General features: G+C 33.4%; 1 protein-coding gene across 7 annotated transcripts in view; it reads left to right on the top strand.

The window, feature by feature from the left end:
- Positions 1-13,144, top strand: part of MEF2A (myocyte enhancer factor 2A) — an 83,300-nt gene that overhangs the window by 43,412 nt on the left and 26,744 nt on the right. For 3 of the 7 annotated variants that reach the window (XM_008568287.1, XM_008568284.1, XM_008568288.1), the window contains 3 exons: positions 3,925-4,056; positions 6,436-6,655; positions 7,460-7,519. In XM_008568287.1, the coding sequence (XP_008566509.1) occupies positions 3,925-4,056; positions 6,436-6,655; positions 7,460-7,519 (412 nt within the window). Of the gene's footprint in view, positions 1-3,924; positions 4,057-4,121; positions 4,272-6,435; positions 6,656-7,459; positions 7,520-13,144 lie in introns of all 7 variants that reach the window. The other 4 variants (XM_008568283.1, XM_008568286.1, XM_008568285.1 and 1 more) reach the window with 2 other exon arrangements.

Genomic DNA, 13,144 nt, shown 5'->3' with positions numbered 1-13,144 from the left:
TTCCTTTTTTGTCTTTTAAAAACCAATATTCAATCTGATGCTAAATCCTATCAAGGGTTACTAGGAATCCCTTTTCTGAGTTTAGATCTACTATCAATGATTAGTCAAGGGTAGTTTCACACTCATAACTGATAACAGATAATTTTCTTAAAAGAAAGGTAAAATTATGACTTTCAGACATAAAATGAACATGAGTCAAAGATTTTAACTCATTAATTACTGAGGGAACCTGAAAAAAAGTTTCATCTGGTTAACAGATAAGTTCAAAGATCAGACAAATATATAAACCCATCAAGACCAAATGAATTTGCTTCATAGATGCAAAAACTGGCTCTTCCACAGTGGCGTAAAGAAGTCAATTCAACCTCCACCAGACAGAATTTATTTGTATGTCTATAAGTATGAATTATTTGCATTACCATAAGTTTTCCACAATTCCTGTGTCTACAGAGCTGTAAAATACGTCAAACACAATGACATAAAACCCACAGAATCAGATAACTTGGAAGGATGTGCCCTAAACAATATATAGTAGTTTTTCACTAAAGATACTTAACTTTTTTTTTTTTGGTCCATTTAAAAATATTTCACAGTTTGTCCTTACATAACTAATGTTGAAAGGTAAATGTTAGCTAAGGACGTTTATTGTATAAATCCTACATTTTTACCATAAATGACACAAAGTACCTGAATTGGCCCAAATCACAAAAAGAAAACCCATTGAAACCATAATAGAATTTAACTTTATTATGACGAGTAGAAAAATGTTTTTAAAAAGTGCTTCACTGACCCTCCAAAAATAACATTTCTGTCTTCTGTATAAATGGACTGATGAAAAAAGGTGGGTACATTAATTTTAGGATTTCATTTAAGTAATCTTGCCAATTAGAACTTTTAAACATGTTTGGAACACTGACATAAAGGGTATAGAACAAGTTGTATCAAGTCAGCTTAAATTGATTAATAGTTTAATTGCTCATCAAATGATCTCTTGAGCAGTTTGTAATGTATGTTTCAGAATACAATTATTTAAGAAAAGCAACTGGGATAAATCAAATGGCACACTCCACTGAAATTTGAAATTATTTTGGCACAATTGAGTTTTCTCTTAAGTTTACTAGAATGTCACTGAAAATCTGTTAGTTACATTTACAAGAAATAAAGTATTTTTGAAGGTTTGTTTACTTTGGAATAGAATATAATTATCAGTAATAGTAATAGCCTTAGAGAGTGCACAGTACTAGTATTCTCGATGCCTTTTTTTTTTAAACCACTTATAAGCAGATTCCTCAGAGTGGTGACCTTTCAGACTTTTCTGCATTGAGCAAGTGTTTTTATTGTGGCTAACTTGAAGCACTTGAGAAAACTGAAGCTGGTCTGTTTCTTATGCACCTCGCCTGGCTTTGTTAATAGATACAGCATTCCTCTTGTTAGTACCAGTGACATAGGAGGAACTTTCACTATTATGCTGTTTGGTAATGATAAAGAAGACAGAAAACTAGTCTTTTTATGGTAGTTGGGTCCTTCATGTTTTGGTGATAAGGAGACACAAGTTGGCTATCAAACAGAAGTACATTAGCTTGTTATCTAGAGCTGATAAGCTTCTTAAATTCCCTCACAGTGACAGGAACTCTATCTGAAGTGAAGGCTTGCAGAGCTGGAGCTACCAGAGTGCTTCCCTTCCTCATAAGTACAAGTAGGGTTAACCCTCCTTGTAGAATAAAAATTTCATGTAATTAATGAACAAAGGCAATATTCTTTTTCCTCTAAATTAAAAAATGTTCAAGGAGATGTGTCCTCAGTCATTGCTGTTCGTGGAAAGTTTAGTGATAAACATTTTAGCATACCAAGAAGAGCAAGACTGTGAGTTAACTAGTCTTAAGATACATGAAAATTAAGGGGGAATATCCAGAGATTTAGGGCTAGAATAAGTTGACAATTTGTGATAAGATCTGTGTGTAGGCACCTACTATATTTGTTCTGTTTCTAGGGCTTCGTAGGTTATAGGAGTTCAATGTGTTCCAGTATTCTGAGTGTTAATGTTTTCACTGCTGATAGCAACTTGCATAGATTTGACAAGTAGAACTTGCTACCATGGATGGGGGAAGATAAATGTCTCTATCCTTTAGTGTTCTGAATAGCAGGATCTTTTATGGCTAAGTACACATAAATGTCCATGCGATTAGTTAAACACATAGAGCTTAGTGCCATAGGGCAGATTTTGGAAATAGTATAGAGTTTGCTATGTGCACATGTTTTTAGTGATGGCATTGCAATGGGAGTTTCAGGCATTGTGTATGGGATTCCTAGCAAATGCCAAGTAAATTGAGAAGCTAACATTTATACCAATAATTGCTTATGATTCTTTAAGCATGTAAACTAAAAAATTGAATTGAGTGAAGTGAAATTTTAAAAGTAATTTAACTTTGGAAAAAATAAGGGAAAAAAACCTCAAGTCTTAATGTATTATATTTACATTCTACTTATTAATTAATTATGTTTTGAAGGATGCCAAGAGCTATATGAATTAATTTTAAAATACCTTAAATCTAATTTAAATAATCATTTATTGATGAACTTATCTAGCTTATTGATCAAACTTTGTTTCCTAATCAAGCTCTGTTAGGTTAAACTAATTAAGCTCTGTTAGGTTTATTTGGAAAAATTTGACTTCCTAATACTTCTCTGTGATTGCCTGGAAAATCAACAAGTCACAAACCTATTTAAGTTTTTTTTTTTTTTTTTTTTTAAAGATGACCGGTAAGGGGATCTTAACCCTTGACTTGGTGTTGTCAGCACCACGCTCACCCATTGAGCTAACCGGCCATCCCTATATAGGATCCGAACCCGTGGCCTTGGTGTTATCAGCACCGCACTCTCCTGAGTGAGCCACGGGCCAGCCTGAACCTATTTAAGTTTTGAACCTGGTAACTCTACCTTAAAATAAGTTGCCTCAGGATTTTTTTTTTTAATTAGACATCTTAAAAGTAAATGAATATTCCATAGACCTTCAAGCCTTTTAAATTTATTCTTTTAAGTACTAGACAAATTATTTCATGATGACTTTGTTAAAAAATTAAAAATCTGAAGATCAGCTGTTCACTATATTTTTTACTGCAAAGTAAGAAAAAATAATGGTCAATATGGTCTTAATGACTCTCCAGAAAGTTTAATTCAATGGATTAAATCAAATCATGAAGGAGCACTATGGAAAGAGTTAGCAAAGGGTCGGGAGTAGGGGAATATATTCTGAATAACTTTTGAGTACAAATTTTAAATATATATATATATATATATATATATAAAGTTACTAAGAACATCTATGTAGAAAAGAGTCATTACTGACATATATAAATAAGTATTAAATTTGAGCCTTTACATTTCAAAATTATGTAGGAAAATAAGATTCAAGAACAAATTAGGAATGAAATTATTGGGATACTGTGCTAATTCTGGTGAATAAGATAAACTCTCGTGGACAGAAAGTACTGTCAGTAAATGAAGTTACTAAAATATTCAATTTATAAAGGTACTATAACTTCTCGAAGCATCATTTTAATAGATTTCTATTTCAGTTCTTATACTCAGTGGCCCCATCTGATAAGTTGATCAGGCTGTAATTAGATTTGAGTTGTAACTGTCTGAGCTGTCAGTAATTTAGGGTTCTACAAGAAGTTTGGAAAGGAAGAATCCAAACAAGTAAATATTCCTTTTTTCTTAATGTACAATGGGAGAATTAATTGTGCTTATATTTAAGGTTTACCTTATTTGAAGAATTAGAATACATTTGTGATCATTTGAAGACCATTTCAGTGGCTCTTGTATAATTTAATTCATTCAGTCTGTGCTCTCTTAATAAATTTTACAAAAAAACTCATGGCAAGTTAGTATTATTTGTGTGTGAATTTTCCAATTGTATTTCAGACTTTAAGAAAGAAAGGCCTTAATGGTTGTGAGAGCCCTGATGCTGACGATTACTTTGAGCACAGTCCACTCTCGGAGGACAGATTCAGCAAACTAAATGAAGATAGTGATTTTATTTTCAAGCGAGGCCCTGTAAGTACTTTTACTTTACCTCTACTTTTTATTTGTTGATCCTTTTTGTTAACTTCATTATTTAGGCTCTGAACAAGAAGGAACACAGAGGGTGCGACAGCCCAGACCCTGATACTTCATATGTGCTAACTCCACATACAGAAGAAAAATATAAAAAAATTAATGAGGAATTTGATAATATGATGCGGAATCATAAAATCGCAGTGAGTACTAAAGTATGGTTTGTGCTTTTATCTTGTGCATGAAGAGATTGACCACACATCTTGTTTATTTTTACAGTGGATGATGACAACAATAAGTAGAAGGAAAAAAGGGCATTTTATTAATTTATTTTATTTTACTGTATGGAACTTTAGAGTAGAATTGCTGCAGTTTTATAGTAGTACATGTTCAGTATCTTAAATGTAGAAGTGAAGAGAAAACATCCTAAACCAGGCTCTGCTACTTGTCTTCTATACCTTTGGATGTGGCATCTAAACATCCTCAATTCCAGTTCCTTTGTCTTCAAAGTGAGTGAGTTGACTCACATAGTATTTAAGGTCCCTTCCAGCTCTAAAATTCCATGATTTTTAATATAGAGTATGTATAATGCTTTCCTCTCTCTCCCATGTCTTAAATTGGGTGTTTCTAAATTATTTTTAATTATTTTGTATAGTTGCTAAGAACAGTAGTAGAGCTAAGCTTACTGTTTGGCTCTTTATAAGTGTCCCAAAACCACTTGGCAGTGATACCACCAAACTCCTATTCTTTGCTTATGCTGTAGGTACTGAGGATGAGAGACCTGGCTTAGTTTTAAATTAAGGAGTCATTGTTCTTAAGCTAGTTGCAAACCAAATAGTCACTTTAAAATTATTCTGTTCTCATATATCTAGCCATAGTGAAACAGTACTTCTTTGAGTTCATGCTTCTGGACTTCATAGGTCTTCAAAGAGTTCTCACTGGAAGCTCTTTTGGCAAGAGCTATTAAGACCATTATTCTGGATCTAATTTTCTAATTCTATATGTATAATGCAGCCTTCATGGAACAAATTGATCCCAATTCTGATATTTATTGGTCAGAGTTCATTCTCTTAAAACTCTGCCCTAAAATATGCATCTTGGATCATTTCCTCAAAGTAGTTCTATATTATAGGAAGAAGCTCATGAAAAAATACCTTTAAGGAGATATTTTTGGACAAATACCATTATGGATCTTAAAAACAAAATATTAGCAAATAAAATCCCTTTGACCTCATAGGGATGTTGTTGACTGTGCAGTTAACATTAAGCTGCAAAAATATTGCACAAATATACTACCAGCTTCGCAGGCTATATATATGTATATTGCACAGATAAAATTGTTTTACTCTTATAAAAATTTTATTATATATCCAGTTTCATATTTGTTGATGAACTATAGTAATTTTTCTACCTGAAATAAACTGCTGTTGAATTGAGTATATGACCTGTTTATGTTCATCCAACTTCGGATTATCAGTGTTACCTTACTTTGCAAATCACTGTTTTAAAATGAGGGCAGAGGAAAGCTTTGGGTTTTTTTCCTTTCACTTAAAATTTAAAAGAGGACTGTTATTTATCATGGTTAACAAATATATTGTAAATGGCCTATGGAGGAAATGCCAGAGGAAAATAGGAAATATCCTTTTAAAGGGGCTTGTAATATTTGGAGGGAGGGAAGATGGCATTTGTAATATTTGTAATTTAATCTTCATACAATTTAAGGATACCAAAAAATGAATTACTAGTTTGTCAGTAGTTAATTTTGTTGTTTAGATTGAGTTTGTATTTTCATTACATCAAATTGCGTTGTGTTATGTGTATAATTACTTGACTTTTCTTTAGTTTTACCCATTAAGAATGTCAATCAATTAAATCAGACCAGGGCTCATCTATAAAGTCCCATTTTTGATGTATTAAGTTAGTAATATGTGTACACACTTTCCCGCTTTTGTTATATTTGGGATCTCCCAATAGAAATGTAATGTTACTAAACTGGTTTGCATGGAAATGCTAATTTATGCTTACTTGGTAACAGTGATATATTTTGTAATGTCTAGATTCAGCAACACTCCTTTATCATCAGATTTTAACCTCTACTTTTCATCTCTATAAATATTTGAAATATCAAATATATAAATTATATTAGTATATATGTATTAATATAAAAAATTGAAATTGAAAAGGTTCATGTCCAACATATTTGTGTTCAAATATAATTCTAAAGAAAATAGCTAAAATCTGCAAATTGATTTAGTGAGAACTTATCCCCATCTCTACTTCTAATAACTCAAGTTACTTTGTCAAATTAAAATTCATAAGTTACTTAGTGTAGGTGAAAATAGAACTAATAGTTTTCTCCTTACTGTTCTTTATTTACAGCCTGGTTTGCCACCTCAAAACTTCTCAATGTCTGTCACAGTCCCTGTGAGCAGCCCTAATGCTTTGTCCTACACTAACCCAGGGAGTTCACTTGTGTCCCCATCTTTGGCAGCCAGCTCAGCATTAGCAGATTCAAGCATGCTCTCCCCACCTCAAGCCACATTACATAGAAATGTATCCCCTGGAGCTCCTCAGAGACCACCGAGTACTGGCAATGCAGGTATGTAGTAATATCTGTTCTTTGGTTCTTTAACAAACAGTGTGAAAAAATTAATTGCTAACATAAGCAGTTTCTTACTCTGGTACTTTTTATTTTATTGCTTTGGTGAACAAGAGACACTGCTACATAATTGGCTCCATTTAAAGTTGTCTTTTTTTAAATCTGTGAGTCTATCATTGTGTCAGGCAAAGCAGAACAATATAGAGAACCTGCCATCTATAAGATTTCTTTATCATGGGAAAGCCATACTTTGACAGGCAGAAAATTTAATTAGGATATTGTGAGCAAAAATTTAAAGTTGAGTGTAACTCGTTCATGTTAGAAATACAGGGAATAGACTTACCTGATTGGAGTTAGAGTGTTTTTTTCATCTCCTCCTGCCTGAATTAGTTCACTCATTCAGCAGAAATTTGCAGTGCGTTTACTGCATTAGTCTGTATAATGCAGTGTCTCTTCTTCCTTAAGTCCTAGATTTAATGGTACTCCATATACACTGTACCCATTCTTATCAGTACATACTATTTGATATTGATGCACAGGAAGGCAGACACATCAGAGCTTGATAGGTAAACTCATACACATATATATGTATATAACACTACATATATACATATATAGTGTTATATATGTATATAACACTATATCAAATTACACATTAATGCCAACTGTAGACTGGGCTAGTTTTTATTTTTGTGGTTTTTAAGAAATGGAATGAGGATTACTTCTATTCAGTTCATAGACAGTCAAATAAGGAGAGCTAACTCATATTCATTCTCTGCCCTCTCTTCTCTATGACATTGTTAGGTGGGATGTTGAGCACTACAGACCTCACAGTGCCAAATGGAGCTGGAAGCAGCCCAGTGGGTGAGTGAATTCCTACTGTTTCACTTTGTAGGCATCTATCCTATCTTAGTTAAAAGGAATATTGTCCCTGAAACAAGGCCTAATATCAAATTTCCTTCTGAGGGGTACTTTCACTAATACTTAACAGTTTTTCCACAACACACCTGTTTTATTTCTTACACCTTGGCCTTAAGTTCAGTTACTCACTCATTCTATAAGTGTATATTAAGTGCCTCCTCCATACCAGACATTCTTCTTTTCTAAAGACTAAAAAGTTTCTTAAGGAGAAGCTTTCCGTTTCCTTTGTCCTCACCAAAGTTAGGTAAGGAGCAATCAGCAAACTGCTATATCTTACAATTGCATGAAATATTTTCAGAGAGATTGGAATACAAAGAAATGGTGGGCCTACTTCTAGAGATGTGAAGAGATTTGTGAGAGATTTATCTCAAGGATCTGCTTTGCTGGTCACATGTAGAACATTCACACTTTGTCATAGTTGTAGCCAGATAGGTTCTTTCCTTTTTGGGACCCCTCTCAAGGTGACTACCAGTTTAAACATATGTCATAAATGTGTCCACCTAGCCCTGAAGTGCTGGTAAGGATAGACTAGGATCTTAATATTATAAAATCATGGCATATATGTCAAAGAACTTACAAGAGTAACTGTAGCCCTTTGGATTTTCATCACAGTAAGTCATCTTGGTCTCTTAATCTATGATAGTGACAATTCTCATAATTATTATCTGAAAACAAGGGCAGGAATTCTCTTCGTGCTTAGATATTGTAGGAATAAATCCCTAATTAAATCTGTCACTATATTAAATGCTGTTTTAATAGAATTAAACAGAGAGACCTGTTGTAGGGTCTTTTTTATCAGATAACAATTAAGTGTGGGAAAATACCTAAAGGGCTTGATGGTTATACATTAGCACTGCTACTCTTGTATGTATAATTCCAAATATTTATAGTTTATTTCTTTTCAACTTAGTTGTTTGTATGCCCATGTACTCTTTATGGGTACATTTTCCTTTTTTTTTTTTGCCCCCCCCACCCCCCAAAAAAAATAAGTTCAGGGTCCACCAAGAATTGGGAGGACCTAGAATACTCCTCTCACTTTGGGTTGAGGCCTCAAAAGTCTGACCCTAGAAGTAAAGGGAGCTAGAGGTAAAGTCTCTCTTAGTAGCCACATCTTGTATTCGCACCTTCCCACTTTTTGAATTAGATTGTGTTGATCTTACTGTTCGGGACCCCAGGATGCCTAGGAAGGCAAATAATCTCTAGAAGAATAAAGTAAGAATAAAAAACCATCCCAGGCCTTATTACTTCTACTTGGCACATAAGCAAAACTAACTAAGCCTACTCAGAAGCAATAAAATATAAATGAAAATATGCAGAAAAAAATGAACAATAGAATCAGCCTCCTGGGAGCTCCAGAAGTTGGAGTTATTAGGCACAGTCTTCGACTTTAACATAACAATTTTTACTATGTTCAAGGAGATAAAGAAAAGATTGAGAATTTTGGCAAAGAACTGGAAACTTTTTTTTTTTTTTTTTGTCTTTTTTCGTGTCCGGCAACGGATCGCAACCCTCAGTGTCGCGCCCGTACTGGACCGGTTGAGAATTTTGGCAAAAAACTGGAAACTTTTTTTTTTTTTTTTGTCTTTTTTCGTGTCCGGCAACGGATCGCAACCCTCAGTGTCGCGCCCGTGCTGGACCGGGACCGGCAACGGGATCGCAACCCTCGGTGTTGCGCCCGCACCTCGCTCAGCCAGTGAGCGGGAACCGGTCTGTATGTGGGATCCGAACCCTCAGCGGGAGCGCCGCCGCGCTCCCAAGTGGTGCACTGTAGCAGTGCGCCACCGGGCCGGCCCAGAAACTTTTAAAAAATGGAAATTTTAGAACAAAAAATATACTATTAAGGACTTAATGGATGGGTTCCATAACAGATTAGACAAAGCAAATAGGAGAACTGGTAAACTAAAAGATAAAACAAAAGAAAATAATCCAGAATTCTGTAGAGTCAAAGGGATGGAAAATCAAGACATGTAAGAGCTAGAGGATATAATGAGAAGGTCTAACATACATTAGATTGGAGTCCCAGGAGGCAAAAACAGAGAAAATTGGGCAGAAGCAGACTTTGAAGAGATAATCACTAAGAATTTTCCAAAACAGACAAAAAAACAAGTCATAGAATGAGGAAGCCCTACAAAACCCATGTGGGCTACAGATAATGCTGTGCTTTATGAAAAATTTAAACCTTTTAACAACAGAAAGCCGGGAAACAGTGAGCTAAAGCCTCCATCTCAGGAAGTTAGAAAAGAACAGCACATTAAACCTCGACTGAGTAGAAACAAATTATAAAAAGCAAAAATTCTTGAAATAGGAAAACAAACATAATACAAATTGAATTAACAGTGTTTCTTTAAAAACACTAATAAAATTAAATGTATATTTCCATTGACATTCAATTCAAAATATTTTCTAATTTTCTTTATAACTTCTTCTTTGGCCTTTAAGTTATTTTCTTAATTTCAAAAGTACGGGGATTTTCTAGTTATCTTTTGAATATTGTTTTTAGCTGAATTATTTTGTTTCTGGCAAACTTACCTCCATATGATAAAATTCTCTGAAATTTGCTGGTACTTTTTTTGTGGTCCAGCATGTGATCAATTTTTTTCTATGTTCTTTGTCTATTGGAAAAGAATGTTTATTCCATAGGATAAGCATGGATTGTGAATTCTACTTGTTTTAACCAAATTTTTAATACATAATATGTATAATAACTTACTTAGTACAGGTTTAGAAACTTGTTATACACCAATTCCAGAAATTTTCACTTTACCTTTAAACCATATCATTTTTAGTGATATTGTCATTTTCAAATGCATAATATGTTTACAGATGAGTCCTCCATTTGCCTTATTCCTATTTCAATTTTTGTTGAGTTTTCTTCCTGTTTCCCAAAAACTAGTATACTTCAGGCCACATGCTGTCGAAAGCAGAGGCATCCTTGAGCTTTTAAAGCATTGAACAAATTTGGGATAGAGAAAGTCTTCTTAAATAGGGAACCAAAGAAAGCCTAATCAAAAAGGAAAGATTGAGTGATTTGCCTGTGTTAAAATTAGGAACCTTTGTTCATCAAAAATATAAAGAGGGTGAAAAGGCAAGACAAAATGTGAGAATATATATGGTATGTATATGACTAAAAGAGGGTTTTTTAAATGAAGAATACCTACAAATCAATAAGAAAAAGAAAGCCAAATTTTAAAAAATGTACATGAGAACACAGGCACTTCGCAAAAGAAGCTATCTGGGTGTCTAATAAACACAAGAAGATCCTCAATCTCAGTAATTATGGACATGCAAAATTGAAACCACAAAGAAAGAGCACTGCACATCCAGCAGATTAGCTAAAGTGAAATGATAATACCAGGTATTGACAAGGCTATGGAAAAACACAAACTCTCACACACTGTTGATGGGAATACACATTGTTGTAACCATTTTTGAATTATCTACTCAAGTTGCAGATATATATATGCTGCAGCCCAGCGTTTTCACTCATTCTTATGTACTGTAGAGAAATGCCACGAGTACCACGAGATATGTAAAAGCATGTGCACAGCATTATTTGTTATAGCCAACATCTAGAAATACTCCAGATTTCTGTTAACAATAAAACAGATAAATTAATGATAGTATGTTTTTATGAAAGAATACTATACTGCAGTGAAAAGAAACCACAGTAGTACTCAACATGGATGAATTTCATCAAACTAATACAAATAGAAGAAGATAGATGCAAATACTTGATGATTCTATCTACATAAACTTTGAAAAGCAGGCAAATAAAACTTTAGTGTTAGTTTTAGTGTTATAGGTGCATGTGTAGATAGATGGTAAACTAATAAAGAAAATCAAGAAATTAAAAGTCATGATAGTTGTTACTTTGGGTAGATGGGACTATAGTAGTGTTTTGGGGGGCCCAGTTATGAAGACTTCTGGAATTCTAGCAATATTCTTTTTCTTGATCTGAGTGGTGATCATGGATCTTCATTTTATAAATTCTTGACCTGTAAGTTTTTGTTTCGTGTGTTTTCTGTACATGTGTTATATTAACAATGAAAATGTTTTAATAATAAATATAATGTACTAAATATGAAAAGGGAACTACAACCACAAGTATGAAGGCACTTTTAAAATTATAAGAGAATGTAGTATACATTGTGTAATATTTATACTTTTTAATTCCAAAATCTAGAGAGAGAAAAAATTCATAGACACTCATACTCATTCACAGAGAGACTATCAGAAGCCTTTTGAGTCTTTGGATGTTGTTGTGTACATGTGGCAGTTAGGACTGCAGCATCCCTCTCGAAAGCATGAATCGAGTTAGTTTAAGATGACAAGCCAACTTGCCAAGGATGGCAAAGTAGCAAGCTAGAATGATTCTGAGGCTTCATTGTTGAGCTGCTGAAGCAGCTGAGCCTGGAACCACTCTTCCCCGAGTTGTCTTATGTGAGATAATAAATTTTCCTCACTCTTAAGAGAAAAAGTAAGATAAAATATAAGTAGCAGATAGAGGAATGTTTAATAAATGGAAATGAAAAATAAGTAAATAAATAGATAGGTGGATGGATGGATGGGCATTTAATTGTGCCTAAAGAAAAGAAACCCAACTAGTGTTTTAAAAATTGAAAAAGATGTTTAATCATTGGCAATAATCGTGAAATTAAAAAAAAAAAAGGAAAAAAAAAAAAAAAAAAAAAAACCCAAACAAACCACTTTTACTTACTAATTCCCAACTGTTACCACTTTTTATTGTGACATGCAGTGCTGATGACGGCATGTGGAAACTTATGATCTCATATGTGCTTTTGTGGCATTGTAAATAGTAACAATCTTTCTGGAAATATTTTGGCAAGATGTTTCAGTAGTCATAAAAATGGTTGGGCCCATGCCCACTAATCCCATTTTTGGGAATCTCTCCTAAAGAAGTAAATTAGAATATGCAAAGGTTCATTGCAACTTTATTTATAGTAATAACTAAAAGGAAGAAATCAACATATTCAACAGTATGAAAGTTCAGTAAATAAGGTTGCAACTGAATTCCTTTTTAGCTGTGATTTTAAACTTTCAAAACATATGCACATGGAAGATAAAAAGGAGAAGAAAATCCAAACTGTTTGTAATAGTTACATTAGGATGGTTGGAATAAGTTTTTCCTTCTCTTTTTCTAGTTTCTGAACTTTCTGTTATGGTATATTGATATGGTACCCCTACAGTCATGATATTTTAATTGTAGTAAATTAGAAAATAATTTTTTCCTGGTAACTTGATAATTTTTTCTTTTCTATCTATGTCATTATCTTTGCAAATAAAACCTGGCAGCTTTGTACATATAAATTGTATAGATCTTTCATAGTGGCAATCTGTTTATTTGATTATGATTTACTAAATATACTCATATTTCTCCACTTAGAGTTTACTTTTAATACTCAGTTTATACTGTAGTTCAGATGACTTTGGGGACTCCTTTAAACTTTGGGCCTACCTTTAAATATCAAGCATAAAGTCAAGTCTTGGATATCCAGCAACTTTACTTTTTTTTAAACACGTAAGAAAGAAAAAAATATACTGGAATAG

This window comes from Galeopterus variegatus, unplaced genomic scaffold (genome assembly GCF_000696425.1).
Source record: "Galeopterus variegatus unplaced genomic scaffold, G_variegatus-3.0.2 Scaffold393, whole genome shotgun sequence".
NCBI lineage: Eukaryota > Metazoa > Chordata > Mammalia > Dermoptera > Cynocephalidae > Galeopterus > Galeopterus variegatus.
The sequence above is the reverse complement of the archived record's forward strand: the minus strand, read 5'-3'. Positions and strand labels throughout refer to the sequence as shown.